Source organism: Haliotis asinina, chromosome 7, assembly GCF_037392515.1.
Source record: "Haliotis asinina isolate JCU_RB_2024 chromosome 7, JCU_Hal_asi_v2, whole genome shotgun sequence".
NCBI classification, from domain to species: Eukaryota; Metazoa; Mollusca; class Gastropoda; order Lepetellida; family Haliotidae; genus Haliotis; species Haliotis asinina.
The window spans coordinates 33,214,492-33,232,435 of NC_090286.1; the positions used below are offsets into that span (position 1 = coordinate 33,214,492).

Below are 17,944 nucleotides of genomic sequence, written 5' to 3' on the forward strand. Positions count from 1 at the left end.
TGCCTGCTTCAAAAGGAGACTATATATACCCATTGTCATAAGATGCGACTAACAGGATCGAGTGGTCAAGCTCGCTGATTTGGTTGACACATGTCAATCAACGATCTATTCCGTTGATCGTTGGATTGTCTGGTCCACACTCAACTATTTATAGATCGTCGCCAAATAGGCGATATAAAACTGCACTCACTCACTTCTCCATAAAACAAAAACACGTATTGTCCAAGAGAATATAAAGCCATATGTATTTGTACACTGCAACACAGTACTACTTGAAAACAATATGATATGAATGTAAGTTACACTTGTCTTCGTTTTCAGTTAATTCATGCGATTGGGGGAGAAATTAAGAATTTTTTTCTCTCGACACAATCAAACATTTACGTACAACACACTCGTAACAGTTCACGCAATGCACACATTTTATGAAAACATACCGCCTCACACTATACATCATAGTTTGGGAGGAAATTTGGGCAGAAATTTTATCGTCAAAAAATAATAGTTGTTAATCCCAACAAAATGACAATTAGATTAGTTTAAAAAAAACATTAAAGAACTAAGTAAACTCCGAATATGTATTAAGTTTGAGTGTTATATTTTGCTCTTTAGAATGTACCGTTAGAACTCCATAAAAAGCACGTGTTGTTGATGTTGACGTTTGAATATCCGGGTTCTGGTCGAGATGGACCAATGATAAGCTTCAGTCACTACATGACGTCATGTTTATGACAAGCTCTCCAACATGGCGGAGAAGGGTCCACAAGTGAAAATTGGGCATTACATTTTAGGTGAAACACTTGGTGTTGGCACCTTTGGCAAAGTAAAAAGTAAGTATTTGTTGCAAACTTTTCAATTCTTACCAATATGTTATCTGACAATTCCGTGCATCCATAGCCTTACTGGGACAAGTCGCGTGCGCCTAGATTTTGTAAACAGCCTTGACTCGCGAGATCTGTCGATCAATAACCTTGCGACTGCAATGACGAGAACATGTATACGGTTTCACGTGTGATGCATTTTTACGTTGGGATCCAAACCCCGACATTTGAATAATTTACAGCAATAATGTTAAAATACTGTTGACTGTCAAAATATTGCAGCCGAAGGAAACTTGTGACGTGTTAATTTATTTTGTGCTGATATGGGTAGCATGGCTTGTTTTGAGAAAAACAGGTTTATGTCGGGGTGTTGACATTGGGAAAAAACGTCCCCATGAAAAAACGTAATTACTGTGAACATGTTGTTGCGAAATAATGTCCACATACTGTATTGTAATAATGTTGTTTACCAATGCATTATAGTGTCATCAGTGCATAAATAGGCCACTGGTGTTAGTATTCCTCATGCAGATATGTTCTGTTTCGTGTAGATGTCCTGCAATATCATGGCCATATAACACATGTACATTTATCTGTAGTTATTGCACCATAGTTGCAACTGTTATGAAGTCCTGAATTTTGGAAGTTGTTTGCTTAAATGGCAAAGTGTTAATGTGGAAGCTATTTGTTGTGCACTGTAAGTTGCCAGTGTGATCCTGCTAGTGGCAGTATGTGTGATAATAGTGCCACATATTTGATTGGATTTAAGCTTGCAGTTTGGCAGTTCTATGAATGTGTAAAATAACAGCTAACAAAATTGATGAAAGTATGGTTTTGACAAGCTTTTTTTCGGTGGCAACAGTTTCTGTGTGCCAAACATAAAAATGTAGAAAGTCAGTTGACCCTCTGAATACAGGGCAAAGAATACAGAATATATCAGCAAATGAAATATATTGTAGCATCACACAGATTATGATCACTTAGTGTGAGTCATTTGAATAGTAACTGACCCGTGAAGGTCCCGGGGTAGAATAGGCCTTCAGCAGCCCATGCTTGCCATAAAAGGCGGTAGTCAGGCTTGCTGACTTGGTTGACACATGTCATCAGTTCCCAATTGGGCAGATCAATGCTCATGTTGTTGATCACTGGATTGTCTGGTCCAGACTTGATTATTTACAGACTGCTGCCATATAGCTGAAATATTGCTGAGTGCGGTGGAAACTTCACTCGCTCGCTCACTCACTCACTCACTCACTTGAATAGTATCTCTAACCCACCAGTTCAGCGTTTGAATTTTCATAATTTAGTATGCTGACTGCCCCTGCAATCGGTTCACATGTGAAATATGTCTGCACTTTGATAATTAAAAAAAATACCTGGTTTAGTTGGTTACAGGAGTTAAGCACCCTGACTTCTGGGTCAGGACAGTACCACATGATTACCTTAAGAATGATAACCTATCAGCCTTATGTTTAACATAAACAATAACTCAAATTTTCAGGGGGCGGTGGTGTAGCCTAGTGGTTTAAGTGCTTGTTCATCACACTTAGAGCCTGGGTGCAATCCCTCTCTCACCCTATGTGTGAAGCACATATTTGGCATCCCCTGTCATGATATTGGTGGAATATTGCTAAAACTAGGTTCACTCACTCAAATAAACAGAAAGGCTGAGTATATCTTCAGGTGATATGAGAATGCAAAACATCGTGCAGTGCATGATCATGAAGTGAATATTTAAAATATAGAAATCTGCGTGTTTTAGGCCTCTGCAATGTGTCCTGATGCATCCCATCTGTACTTTGTGGAATAACAGATAAATGTATGTTCAGAGAATATAAAGCCAACTCTGGTACAAATACCAAGTCACTGGCTGCTTTGTTCCCAACAAGTATGAAGATAGTATGTGTAACATATTTGGGATTACAGCTTGTTAGCAAAGTACAAATTTACACTGTTTTTAAGGATTATGACCACTAGGAATTGGGAGACACATGGTTTGATCATCAAGACGATAGCCTGTGTTTAGCCATATCCAGTTTTGTTACTGTAGATTAGAGTAACAGCCTGTTTGGCCATTTAATATTAACTATGTTTTCATTCACTTTAGGCATTGTGAGTTTTCTTTCAGTAAGACTTTCTTGTTCTTTATGAGAACAGTCGATATAAGGTTTTGCAAGCCAGTGAATCAATGCTTACAATAGTATATTACATACTAATTCATTTCAAACATCTATTCAACATAGAACTCATCTATTATGAATGTAAATGTCAGTTGTGTCAAAATACTTGTACATATTATGAAATACTGTCCTGCGGACGTGTTGCAATATTAGCATGATGTGTCACAACAAGGCCTTGTGCTATGTGTTATTGTATATAAATATTGCTTTTATATTAGTGGACACGAAAAAGAGTCTTCCATTTGTTTTGTTAGCCCCATAACTTTGGTTTTGTGCCTTGAAATGTATACCGTATATCAACATACTGGAGATGTTCAATAGAAATGTGTGAGAAAGCATGGATTAAAAAAATAATATCCCATAATCATAACAACTATCAACTAGACATTCATGTATAAGCCACACAGAATTCATGCTACAGCTGAGGAGAGTTGATATGAGGTTCACCATTGCAGTGAAAGAAATTAGCTAGTGACATCTTGATTACACAATGCCATTTAGAAAGTGGTCAGATGTGACATATATTACACAACGGATAACATTTTCATAGTAAAGTACAGATTCCAGTAGTTTTGTCAGTTTCAATCCCATCTGGGATTCAGTCTAAATAAACTTAGCCCCAGTGTTATTTGTTACACTACTACACTGGGTCTAACAAAGGCTGGCACTAGGAGTAGTAGGTCATGTCTGGTAACCTTTGAGCGATCTATGACTGTGCAGTCAAATGTGAGAGGGCTAAATGGATTTAACCAATCAGACAACGGCTACTGTTCAGGGTTTGGTGGGTCTTACAAAATACACTGTTCACTGACAATGAATGATCTCTCAACAAATGAAAATCTGCAGGTAACACTGATATGTGACATGCAGTATATGCTTTTTGGTTTCTGTTGACTTGGTTACCATTAGCTAATATTTTCAGTGTTTGTTTATTGACTTTTGTGGTGTTGTCAATGTGCATCACCTGGAAGCGATTGTTGGGAAAATAGCATTCATAATTGTTCAGGTACAAACCTTTGCATGGGTTAAAGTTGGGCAAGCTGTGCTCTGATTGGTCAATCTGAAAGGTTACCTGATGTGACCTCCTACTAGGTTTTCTTAGACCCAGCATAGGAGTGTAATGAATAACACTTTAGGACCCACACCCCGAGTCAGGTGCCTAACTGCTAGCACTCAAAGTACTTGAAGTTCCGGTGGCTGAGCAGGTTAGCGTCTGACTTCATGTGTTGGCAAATAGGTGCCTGACTCTGATTCTGATGGTGTGGGTTTGAATCCTGGAAGGGGAGTACCCAACAAAAGAACAAGCTTTGTTAATGTGAAAAGAAATAAATAAAAATAAATAACAACCGTGGTTCAATGTGGAATAGAGATAACATTTGAACATGAAGCACATCAACATAATCAAGAGATGTTTATCATGATGCTGTTTTTGTGTTTTCCAGTTGCCACTCATCATCTCACTGGTCACAAGGTAGCTGTGAAGATTTTAAACAGGCAGAAAATTAAAAGTCTTGATGTTGTTGGGAAAATCAGGAGAGAGATTCAGAATCTCAAACTCTTCAGACATCCTCATATAATCAAACTGTAAGTCCACAGAAAGTGATGTGCGGCATGGATTCAGATAGCTTCTTCCTGTAAGAGACCTGTGAAGATAGGGGTAGAAAAGGCCATCAGCAACCCATGTTTGTCATAAAAGGCGATTATGCTTGTCGTAAGAGGTGACCAAAGGGATCGGGTGATCAGGGTTGCTGACATGATTCACACGTCATCGGTTCTCAGTTGTGCAGATGGATGCTCATGCTGTTGATCACTTGATTGTCTACTCCAGACTCAATCATTTACTGTCCACCACTATATAGCTGGAATATTGCTAAGTGTGCCATCTCTATTGAATGCAAGAAATATTGATTTGATTTGAAATATGAATACAAATATCAGTGTAAGTCCATGATAGATTGTTTATGATTGCCCAGCTACCAGGTGATGAGCACCCCTACCGACATCTTCATGGTCATGGAATATGTGTCTGGCGGTGAACTGTTCGATTACATTGTCAAGCATGGCAGGGTAAGTTACACACTGTCATTGTTTGGATCAAGCAGTAAAAGTACTGTTGTTATAATCATGAATGGAGAGGACATAGCACTAATCATGTCTCTGTATTGAGCTTCAGTGGGCTTATTGAGGATTTCATAATATACAGGCAATCTTTGTATCAGTTTCCTTATGAATCTGACTCAGTACTAGCATTAATTAATTAAGTAATTAGCATTGCTAATTGTTCATCTTCGTTTGCTGCTTCCACTTTCCACTAAGCTGAGTTATGTCCCCTTGGCAGGAGCAGCCAGTTCTAGTCCCAAATCCAATATATTCACTGATCTGATTAAGCTAATTATCTTTCAGTTGATGTGAAATCACTAAATGTCTTGGACCTGAGTAAGTTTCAGTTTACATAACTGTTAGTCAAGTGACTGTGTAACTCATCTTAAGCTCTAAACAAAAGTTGAATGTACATGTATATGTATATGTGTTTTGCTTCAGCTGAAGGATGTAGAGGCAAGGAGGTTCTTCCAGCAGATTATATCTGGGGTGGACTACTGTCATCGCCACATGGTGGTGCACAGGGATCTCAAACCTGAAAACCTGCTGTTAGACCAGAACACTAATGTTAAGATAGCTGACTTCGGTAGGTAAAGTCATAGCAGAGAGGCTGGTTTCCTTAACATTTCTGGTCTTGCTAATTTTGCATGAAATTTGGTAGATATAGTTCATGTCAAATGTTCACTCAAATTCTTGTGAGGTTTTAAACATGTTCATATCGTAGAAGTATTCCTCTATTGTAATGAGTGTCCCTTACAAAGACTGACCTAGTTAAATATATTTCATCACATGAGGCAGTTATCTGTTTAATTGCAGGTTTGTCAAACATGATGCATGATGGAGAGTTTTTGCGGACAAGCTGTGGCTCTCCGAATTATGCTGCTCCTGAAGTTATCTCAGGAAAGTAAGTTGCATGAACCTTTTTAATTGTTTGCACTAAACTATTTGGCACGGCCTGTCTTCCACTTCACTGTGGCACTTTGTCTGGATGTTGTAGGCCCCCACATTGATTTTTCAGAAACATTGCTAAAAGAAACATAATACTATTCTCACTCCACAGGTCATTCTCATGTAGGCTCTGACGGATACAAAAAATCAGACTTGGGTACCTGGGGGATAAAACCTGACCCATACTCAAGTACCCAAAATTATAGCACAAATTATAGTGAGAGCTACGTGTGTCTGTTTTATGTAGTTTTCAATAGAATTTCACACAAGAATGCTGCACTTATAAGTTATGTCTGCATAGATTTGAGAACTGACATGAAATGTTTCCATAAAATATTTGGCGAAACACAAACCTAATATCATTGACATACTTAACTGGACCCGTGAAGGTTTGGGGTAGAATGGGCCTTCAGCAACCCTTGCTTGCCATAAAAGGCGACTATGCTTGCTGTAAGTGGCGGCTAATGGGATCGGGTGGTCAGGGTCGTGTGCTTGAGTCCTGGAATTTGGACACAGGTTCTACCTGACCTTTTGCCAGGTACTTGAATACCCGTCAGAGCCCTATTCTCATGTCTCTTTTTTTTTTCTGACACAAGTGTGTGCTCACCTGTTTTGGTCTGTCTGTATCATACTGATACTCAAGAGTTTAAATGGGTAAATGTCTTAAGACCTGCATAACTAAGGTCTGTACTATTCAAAGGAGCATTAAACCAAACTCATTCACTCGCATGCACGCATGCATGCACTCAATGCTGCATGTAAATGTATCAAACCTGTGGACATACCCCTGTATTATATCATTGATTCCAGGCTATATGCTGGTCCAGAGGTAGATATCTGGAGCTGTGGTGTTATCCTGTATGCCTTGCTGTGTGGAACAGTAAGTGCACTTATATGTATGAGTGAATATATACGTGTTGGAGTACCGTGTTTCAATTCATAATTCAGCCAGTACTATGATCATGGTAATATTGAATCAGTGTTTGACTGTTACAAGTGTACAATCATTGTATGTATATACACTCAGCATAGAAAATAACTATAACTTACACTGCCAATGATGCAGTTGTTTGTAATCAAGTTGGAAAAAATAATGTGATGACTCTGCAGTTTGATTAATTAATCTTGTTTACTTGGTGGAGGGGTCGCATGGTCGGTCTTCGGGGTGGGCTGTATGCATTTCAGGGGCCGCCACGCTGTCCGGGTGCGTGGTATGCGGTGTGAGTGTGTTTGGGCGGGAGGTTTGGGTGTTGGGGAGCTTTGGTTGTGTTCCATCTCTGCTGGCCTGTCAGGCATGATGGAGAGGGTGGGGTAAGATGCCAAAGGTACGGTTAGGAAATATACAAATTATAGTTTTCAAGTTTTCTTGCAAGGGATTAATCGGCAGAAAATATATTTTGTCCCGCCGCAACATGGAACAGGGGACTATGTATTCAGCATCATCTGTATGTCTGTCCATCAGTCCAATTTCTTGTTAGCGTGATATCTCATCAACTGTTGTACCCAATGTCTTCAATGTGACAACCTATTTTGGGGGATTATGCATGACCATTTGATTTGGGTGACCCTGACCTTATTTTCAAGGTCACCATGACTCTTTGACCACTCTTCAAATTCTTGTTAATGCGATATCTGATGAACTGTTGTACCCAATGTACAATCTTCAAATTTGGTGACAGTCTACATTTGGGAATTAGGCAGACACCAGTTGATTTGGGTGACTTTGACATTATGTTGCAATATGACCATGACACTGTCCCCTTTTTGAAATTGTATTAATGCAGTGTTCCATAATACATTGCAACCAATGTCCTCAGTTTTTTCGATGGCCTACATTGGGTGATTATCCAGACACCAGTCATTTCACACATCTTGTGTGTGAGCAAAAAGTGAAAAGTAGTGAATATCTTTCATTCTTTTTTAGCGGCAGGGGATATTTCCATGTTAGTGGCAAACACTTGTTTTATTAATTTATCTATTTTTTAAATAATAGACTGTTGATAACTTCAAGCAGTATTCAGTAATGTATTAGCGAGTGTTTGTGTGTGTCTGTTTGTAATTTGTAATGCCTCAAACAATCCAGATTAATGATGTAATAAATATACTATAAAGAGGTCAGTCAATTGGTAACCAGGGTTCGGACGTCTAAATGTAACAGGTTGTTATTTGGATTGAAAAGAATAGTCTTGTCTATTTCAGTTACCCTTTGATGATGAACACGTCCCTACATTATTCCGGAAGATCAAATGTAAGCAGAGAACGTTTTATATATAAGAGAGATCATAGCTAAAAACATGCATACATATACCTCTATTTACACTTACATTTATTGATTGAATGATAGAAATAGAGTTATTTTTTGTAACAATTTTTGTTAATCAAAGTGCCCACAAAAAAAGTGGTATGCATCTTAGACATGCATCATTTGGGCTTGCTTTCCATGTGAAACCTACAAAAAAAATATACCAAAAATAGTAAAATACTGACAAAAGCATTAAACACACCATCAAAAAATTCACTCATTTCTATAACTTTCAGCTGGTCTGTTTGCCATCCCTGAGTATCTCAGCAAGGATGTTGTGTCCCTATTGTGCCATATGCTTCAAGTTGACCCGCTCAAGAGAGCAACAATACAAGACATCAGGTTAGCTAATTTGTACATGGTTTACAGATAATTTATTAAGTGGAATGCTGATATAAGGGACATAACTCTTGCTAGCTGGCAAGTAGATCCTTCAATATTACACTCTGTGAATGCTAAGACATTTTGTACTTTGAGCATATTGGTATCAGCATTGGAGTAGCTACCCTTATGAAAAAAAACATACACATTATTGTTGCTAAAGAGGTTAGGCAAGTCATCAGCACGATGTTAAATGTAAAGCTTTGTAACCTATCAGGCTTACATGAAAGAGATTGGCTTGATAAGCATTTGGAGGGAGACGCAGGAATGAATCTTGAACTTGATACATTTTGAATGTTTAAAAACACAAGCATTTTCTCCTATCCTGTAGTGTTCGTGAATTACAGGCTTCTGTCAACAATAATTTCTTTATATGTAATATGTGAAATGAATTTAGGGATCATGAGTGGTTCAAGAAAGATCTGCCTGGGTACCTGTTTCCATCTCCTAATGACCAAGATGCCTCTATAGTGGACCTGGACGTCATCAGAGAAGTTTGTGATGTAAGTATGGGAGTACTAGTGTTAGCCTAGTTTGGTAGGCAACTGTAATCCATGTCATGCCAATAATTATCGCATGTTGTACCCTTGAAGAAGAGGATTGAATAAGTCTTCACAAACCCATGTTTGTTGTAAGAGGCAACTTATGGGATTACACTCGCTGTCCTGGTTGACACATATACCACTGTATCCTAATTCTGTAGATTGATGCTCATGATGTTGATCACTGGATTGTTTTGTTCAGATTTGATTACTTACAGAGCCAGATAGCAGAGGTGTTATTGAGTGTGACATTAAGCATCAAGCCAACAAAATTATCTGTTGTAGGTTTCTTTGTTTTTTCCCCCACATATCACATTATCGATGGCTCTGTGTTTGTAAAGACGCCTTTGAAACGCAACCTTTCATTCCACAGAAATTCAACGTCGATGAACTGGATGTTCAGAGGGCTATCTTGAGTGGAGATCCACATGACCAGCTGGCTATAGCCTACAATCTCATTATAGACAATCAGAGGTTTGCAGATGAAAGTAAGTCAGTCGCTGAAGCATGCATGCATGTCATGAGCAATATTTAGCTTGTAGTATTGTGATGATGAATGGAGTCAGAGGCATTCAGATGTATTATCAAAGTAGTGCAGTGAACTTTGTAAGCGGCTGAAGAATTTTTGTTTGAATGAGGTCAAGAAGATGTGACATTTTTATTTGTTCGAATGAGATCAAGAAAATGTGACATTCCTCTTGCATTTTTATCCCCTGTGCCTTTTGCTATTCGCAGATTATTTGCATTTTTATTTTTCTTGGTTTCCATGGAAAGGGAGGTTTGGCTTCATTTCCACAGGGATTTGTCATCTTCTGAAGAGGCGTGACATTCTTGTCATTTTTGCTGGTTTTAATCTGCCATTACATAGAATGTTTTGTTTACACTCCACAGCTTCCAAGACAGAGTTAAAAGAATTCTACCTTGCCTCTTCCCCACCTCCAGAGTCATTCTTGGTGAGTTGTTACATGATGCTGTCATATTCTTTGTATGGCTTTTTGAGATGACCTATATATTTATATAATCATAGAAGGATTATATAGAAAGAGACTTTGATGATTTGATTAACATTATTTCACTTTGTTGCTTTGAATGCAAGTTGGAAAGTAGTATGAAATATTTCTGATTTTTTTAGAGAATAAGAATTCACAAAATTCCTAATTTTGACCACAGTAGTTAGCCTCCCTGGGTGATATGAGTTAGAATCTTAATAAAGTCCCTGGTCTGAAGTGAGTCTGTTCGACAAAAATGTCTGAACTATGTGTCATCCTTCCATGATGACATATAATATATTGGACCCCTGTCTGCAACTGTTGATAAGTTTGGAGTAGGTTTATTGACAGCAGCAGTCATTCATTTATTCACTCAGTCCATCCTTACAGAACTGCAACATTGAGTTGCAGGAAGTAACTGTTGCCTGAATAACTTTTCATCCCAACACTAAAAGGCATTGTGTGGTCTATATATTCCAGGCTTCTAGTCCGATGAAACCTCACCCAGAACGAATGCCAGGTTGGTGACATTTTACTTCTTGTAATTGTCTAAATGTTGATGTAAATTATCAATGAGCATGATTTTATAGTTTTAACTGGTTTGTTAGCTTTAGACTGCACATCAGTTTGTATTAATTTCAGAAATAAAGGATGTAACCCACACATTAGATCCTGTCAAAAGTCCACCATCAGGACAGAGACCTGTACAGCCTGCACCAAAGAAAGCCAAGTGGCATCTGGGTATGTCTCATTACCTTAAGTATTACGGGAGAAGTGGAAGTTACATATGATGAACCAAGGCAGGTTTATTCCTTGTCTGTGTACACTGTCCAGTGAAGCTAATTCTTTTAATGTCATAATTAAGGGTTAAACTGTTCCCCAGTACCTAGTTGCTAGTCTCAAGTGGAGATGAAACTGGGAACATGTAGGGAATCCTGACTGGAGTTGTCCCTAAATGCTGCTGATAACGACTGTGTCAACAAACTCTCTCATAATTCAACAGTGGATGTTTGCCCATAAAACCAATCACTGGATAGTCTGGTTCAGACCCATTTAATTAAAAGCTGTGGTTGTTTAGGTTCAGTCTTATTGAGTGCATTTTAGAATATACACACATAATGTTACAACTAGCCTCAGCACAAGCACTGGTACTCACACATATTCTTTTGGATTTCTTTCAGGTATTCGGTCACAGAGCAAGCCACAAGATATTATGCATGAAGTCTTTAGAGCTATGAAATCACTCAACTTTGTGAGTTTTGTGCTTTCAGTTTACATACCTTATAGTTTCAATTATTTCCTCTCTGTGCAGTCATTTTAAAATGGAATATGATCCTGTATCTTTGAACATGAATCCTCTTGATAATAACCAGTTGTAACTGGTGTATAAGAGAAAAGAGATCTGTCTAGCATGCATCCTTCCCATAATTGTTCTGATCAAGATATGATAATTAGCATCTGCAGCATTTAGATAACACTGAAATTGACATTTTGTAGCACCTCCTATTAACAAAATTGTGCCTACTATCCTCTGTATATCTCTAGATGACACAGTACATACTGAGCCAAACAGGCTTCTTGTCTTGACTAACTGTTCCATTATGTACTGATGTCAAGTATCATCGGTCATTCTTCTAACTAATTGCTTTTCTGGCTAAATTTACCTGTTTCAGTGAATTCTTGTTTGAATTCTACTGACTTTAGCCTCAGAGTTCACTTATTCTCATTCTGAAAACAGTTTTAATGCAGTCTTATGTTTGAAAGACTGCTAGTTGATATGTTAACTCTTGCATTGAAATGGTATTGTATTGATGCTGCTCTATTACTAGGAGATCATAACATCTTGTCAAATAATTCTCTCAACAGGAATGGAAAATAGTCAACAATTATCATGTTCGTGTCAGGAAGAAGAACGAAATCTCTGGAAAGTTTGTAAGTCGAATGTTGAGAGTCAGCTGAATGAATTAAGGGAATATAATTATTGGAAGGTTAGGAATGGATATATGTGTAAGGGGTACTGACTGATAGTGAGGATGGATTCTTACAAATCAGCCAACTGATAATCTCTATCTGACCCTGATATTTAAGGGCACCCATCCTATTGAAGGAATATTGTATAGAGCATTGTTACACATTAAACAGCACAAAAGTATTATTCTAATTTAATGTGGATATAGGGACTGAGGGGTGCAGGAGTATTTCAAAGAGCAAAACTTATGTGATAGATTAAAATGAACATGGCTATTCCATTATAGTATTAAAATGATATATGTACTTTCAGACCAAGATGAGTCTACAGCTGTATCAGGTTGACCAGAAGAGCTTCCTGCTTGACTTCAAAAGTCTTTCTACAGTGCAAACTATGGATGCCATGGAACCTCAGGAGCAAATATCATATGACAGGATGGATGTTGACGAGGAAGGAGATGGACAGTGTCATCAGACACTTGAGTTTTTTGAGATGTGTGCCAATCTCATCACAGCACTTGCTCGATGAGTCACAAAGCAATCATCGTCAGTTCTTCATTGGATTGTATACTGTTTGTTCCTCCATCATCCATGAGTACATATGTTCATGAGGTGTACTTGCTGATCTAAACCACTGCATGAAGACGCAACCTGGTTTCAGAATCAGGGAACAGTCAGTGTGCAACCCATGGAGAGCATACCTTACATTGCTGAAACAGTATTGATTCTTACTTAATGAGCAACATGTGCCATTGAGTGCTGTATATATTGCTTCTACAAACAGCTTCTTGTCACTGATAGCTGGAATATTGCTGAGTGTGGTGTGAAACAAAACTCACCCACAAACTCACCTCTTCTCTCTAGATTTCTGAAAATGGGGATGTGGGGTGGCCAATTGTTAAATGGTTTGCTCGTCACTCCAAAGACAAGTGTTTAATTCTCTACTTGGGTTTCAAGGATCCCCTCTGTGATATTAATTGAACTTAGCTAAACGTGGTGTTCAACCATACTCACTCCCTTTGAAGATAGACGTATCACTACTCTTCTGCACGACAATCATATGTACTCATGGTTGACTAAGGAGCTTAGTGCATGTAGCTGATGAAGTATTGGAGATGCTGAACAACAGACATGGTGCACTGAGAATGGATAAGCTCAGGCTGAGAGTTGCTCAGTAGGTGTTGAGGTAGAAATGGCTGAAAATGAACTGAATTGATTGTTATACTCAGAAGAGATCTTTTCGCACAAATGAAATGGTAATGCTTAGCATGATATGACGTGTGCTTGATAATGTTTACATTATCATAGGCTGACAGACGAGTATGAGAAGTAAGGGCATGGAAAGAGTGTTGCTTGTTTGTCAGAGAGATGAGATGTTGACTGTTATTTAGAGACAAATTATTCAGTCAGTTGTGTGGAATTCACATGGAAACTATGTGACTTGTTTTCCAGAAAGACAAGGTGTTGAATGTATCTTAGAGACAAGTTGTGTATTCGATTGTATGAAGATCACAAAGCATAATCAGACATTGGAATTATTCTCCAAAACAGCATGATGAATACATCTGAAGCAGGGATTTGTCTTGGTCTATTTAAGTTTATGTAAACGGAATTGAGATGATGTGTCTTGAGGGAAACAGTTTTACTGAAGCAGTGCTAATAATTGCTCAAGCTTGTGGGGGTTTCCTTATGAAATTGATGAAAATCAACTACTGACACTCTGATCTTGTATATCTGACAAAATATAAGCTTAAGCATACTGTGAACTAGGGAAAATGATCTAAAATATTGAATAGTAGTAGTTTCTTCTTTGTGGCAGTATAATTTATTTGCGTCCTTCTCTGTATCAACTTCAAGGCAAAACCCTTACTGAGAACAACCATTTATTGTTGATTTGTTTTGAGATATTTATCAGGTTTTTAAAAATTTTAGGGCAGTTATAAGATGAATTAAAGCATGAAAAGAATCAAATTTGAGGATGAGGTTTACTGTTATTTGAACACTAAATGATTTTGTACATTTTACATTTAAGCAACTTCATGAAAGAAGCTCGAAACTGCATTTTGAACAGAAAGAATGAGAACTGATATTGTTCATATTGTTTAAGTGCAGTGTTTACTGCATAAGTTGTTCCTTGTTATTCTGAAAAAGTGCAGAGATTCAGTGTAGGTACTGTCAGTGATCTCACGGTCTTTGAGCAGGCAGCGAAACAGCTGTTTGTAGTGCCTTTTTGTACATGATCATCTCTATATGATTTTGTGTGACTAAGCTAGTAGATAACCCCAAGTATAGAATAGCTTGTAAGTTAATTGTCATAGTTGAGTCTTCCTTATTACTGTAGATATTCCCAAAATAAAACTGCCAATTGTGACAAGAAACTGATCAGATGGGGATTTCGTTTATGATGAATTTGGTTCTAACCATGGTAAATTTTAAGACATTTTGATGGTAGCTGTGTTAATATTAAGCATGCTTCATTGGTAAACTTCTGCAATTTTGCTTCTGCTATTTATGCAAAAACAAGACCTAAGGCTACTCTTTTATACATGTGTATTGTTTTATTTATGAAAAATATGTTTTGTTCTGTGTAACCATGTTTGTTTCAAATATTTTGTTACTGCATATTAAAATGCTGCTGCGAAAAGGTTTCTTATTTTTTGTTCATGTCTTCAAGAACAGGACAAAGCATTTGGAATGCTTATGCAAGCTTTGAAAGTAATAAGCGTGTACCTATGTGATAACAGATACATCAATTGGTGGGAGGTGTAGTGTAATGTCTCTGTTGATTTGAGAATGATTACCTTAAACTTGAAATGCTTCAAGTTTCAAAAACAAAATACAGAGGAAAATATGACAGCATATTATATTTACAGTAATGTCACCTGCGATTTTTTATTATGGGATAGACTTAGTGATAAAAACGCTACTGTCTGGCCTCCATAGCCGACAAGACAAGAAATTTGTAAGTTAGGATCTAAGTTATTGGAACTTTTGTTTCAAAAATCAGATTTGGTTATGTATTTGAATAAGAAACTTTTGCTTAATTATTCCAGGATAGTGTCTTGGTTTAAGTCCCAGATCACGGTTTAGGATAACAGTTCTACTGGGAGCATGTTCAAGTCATTGTTCAATGTGAGAAAAAATGTTATTGGCATTGGAGGGTGTATTTATTATACTAAGATGAAGGAGTAGGTCAACTGGTATTTTTCAGCTCAGCATTAGATGTGAGATGGGAAAATTCTACAGGAGTCCTAGAGTGTAAATGTGCTAAGGCTGATTTGATGACGGCTGTGATAGGAACTTCATAAATGGCATCCCTGTATAGTGTTTGTATGATAGCATTGTTGAGCAGAATATATTCTATGTGTCATCTACAAATTCTTAAATCCAGTAGTCCAGATATGCTTGTGTAAAGCAAACAATCTTTATAATGCTAGAGTTCCTCCATTATGCAGGTTTGGTGTGAAATACATTTGTTTGGTTGAAATTAGTTCTTGCATCCGAACTTCAGATATACGTTCATTTAAGTAGGTGATCTTCCTGTAACTCCAGTGCCTTTTGATGCAGTTGTGAAGGACAAGTTTGAAATTGAGTTATTAAAGTATCACTTCAGAATAGACAAGAATGTGATCTTAACTATTTTGTGAAAACAATTTTTGTAAAACTGAATTAATTTTCTGTTTATCCCCTGCAACATGTTTTGTGGAGGGATATTAAAATGCACTCTGTCTGTTGGTCCATCCATGCATGTCTTTTTCGGAGCAGAACTTCAAAACCGTTCACTATTTTTAAACCAAATTTGGCACATAGATAGATCTTATGGTGTACTGGTGCCTTTTGGTAGTTTGGGATTTTTTAATAAAATATATTTCCACATTTCCATGGCAACAAGTTTGACTTTGACTGAATTTGGTGACAGTGCTCTTTTCAGGAGAACTGCAAAACCTTTAATATTTCTTCCTCAAACTTGGCACATAGATAGGTCTGGTGGTGTACTGGTGCCTTTTGGTTGTTTTTGAATTCTGAATAAAATATATTTCTGCGTTTCCATGGCAACAATCCCGACTTTGACTGAATTTGGTGGCCGTGCTCTTTTCTGGAGCAGAACTGTAAAACATTTCAATATTTCTTCACCAAACGTGGCACATAGATTGATCTGGTGGTGTACTGGTGCCTCATGGTAGTTCTATTTGTTTTTAGAAAAAAATATTTCTCCTTCCACTTTGCCTAAACATTTAACATCATCAAAACTAGTACACATATTCCTGGGTGAACAGAGGCAATTTTGATAAGATTCACTTGTCTAGAGTGAGACCAGATGTACCACATGTGCTTCGTTGTGGGGCAGGACTCAAGTCCTAGAAACTCACAGGACTTGTATGTGGTCAATACATTTTATCATATAAAAAAAGCAAGATAAGATGACCAATATGCTTTTGTAAACTTGTCCATTTCCTGCAGGTGTCAAGTTTATGCTAATCAACAGATATACAATGTATAGGTTGTATGTTCTCTGTAATATGTTGATTGAAACACACACTTCTGTTGTTGACTTGTCTCTACTGCAGATACAATCAAGTTCTTGGTGGAAGAGCTAATGTGTTCTGGACCAGCTGGGTTTTGTGGTATTTGTATTTGATACATTGGGTATAACACTGTCAATGCTTCCTTGTGTGGAATCACTGTATTGTATAAATGCTTTGATATCAAGTGCTAGTTAGGATAACACAATAAAGTCTGAACTTGAGTTCTGTTGTCTGTTGTAACTAGTTACTGCATTCTCAAAACACACAAAAAAACAGGATTTGCAAATATATTTGTTACTTGTACCGAAATTGATTGGTTATAACTGCTCACCTGTGTCTTGACGTTTGAGTGGAATGCATTTGAAATGGAGTTTCACATTACATTCACATGTTGCATGCACTTTTGTGAGAATGCCTGACAGTTTTCTCATACCAGTCCACCGAGATGACACAACAGTTTAACATGAATACCCAGCTGTGACACTTCGTACTGCACAGGGCACACCATGCTTTTCTTATGGTATGTTTGTATCCTCTTTGATGAACTATTGTATTGAATTTCTGATCTATCTGATTAATATTTTCAAAACTTTGAAACAAGCTCTGTATTTTAACATGGCTGACAAATATCTTCATTCCGTATGTGCAAACTGACATTGGATTTCGCTGGTGCTTTTGCTTGAAATCAACATTCAATCAGAACTTGCAAGTGTTCTTAGTTATTTTTTAGATAAATACAGTAAAATGCTGCCCCTTGTTTCAATCCACATTTTGGCTACATCTGTTGAAGCATCTTGAGAATTCCCCACTATGACGTACAGATGTATCTTCCTACTGTGAATGATCACCTTTTCTTTCTCTATGTTTTTACAGGACCTTAAAGAATCTATGGAAAGCATAGAACAGTGTATGAAACTCCTAAAAAAAAGCCCAGGAAGCCCACCGGACTAATAACTGAGAAATGTTCCTGGTCCTGTGAACATGTAACCAGCCCTGTATTAAAAATAGGACGACTGAGGTAAGGTGTTATACCGTTATTAAACGGTTATCACTTATAGTGAGGTAAACTAAAAAAAAGGCTAAAAGCAAATTTTACAAAGCATAACTTGGTGGTCCCTGTTGATTTGTTTAGTGTTGCTGCCATCTGAATAAGATAGACAATGTTATAATGGTCAGTATATTTGGCT

The 17,944-nt window shown here is 37.5% G+C and overlaps 1 protein-coding gene across 1 annotated transcript; it reads left to right on the forward strand.

Annotated features, from left to right (window-relative positions):
* Positions 1–718: 718 nt before the first annotated feature.
* Positions 719–16,978, forward strand: LOC137290540 (5'-AMP-activated protein kinase catalytic subunit alpha-2-like). The gene is made up of 16 exons (XM_067821566.1): positions 719–830; positions 4,444–4,585; positions 4,975–5,068; positions 5,543–5,687; positions 5,918–6,005; positions 6,860–6,929; positions 8,249–8,297; positions 8,588–8,693; positions 9,130–9,235; positions 9,648–9,762; positions 10,166–10,227; positions 10,744–10,783; positions 10,906–11,004; positions 11,445–11,515; positions 12,130–12,195; positions 12,545–16,978. Exons 1-16 carry the CDS (start codon positions 746–748, stop codon positions 12,758–12,760), a joined length of 1,554 nt encoding a protein of 517 aa, XP_067677667.1. The 5' UTR covers positions 719–745; the 3' UTR covers positions 12,761–16,978.
* The last annotated feature ends 966 nt before the right edge of the window (positions 16,979–17,944 follow it).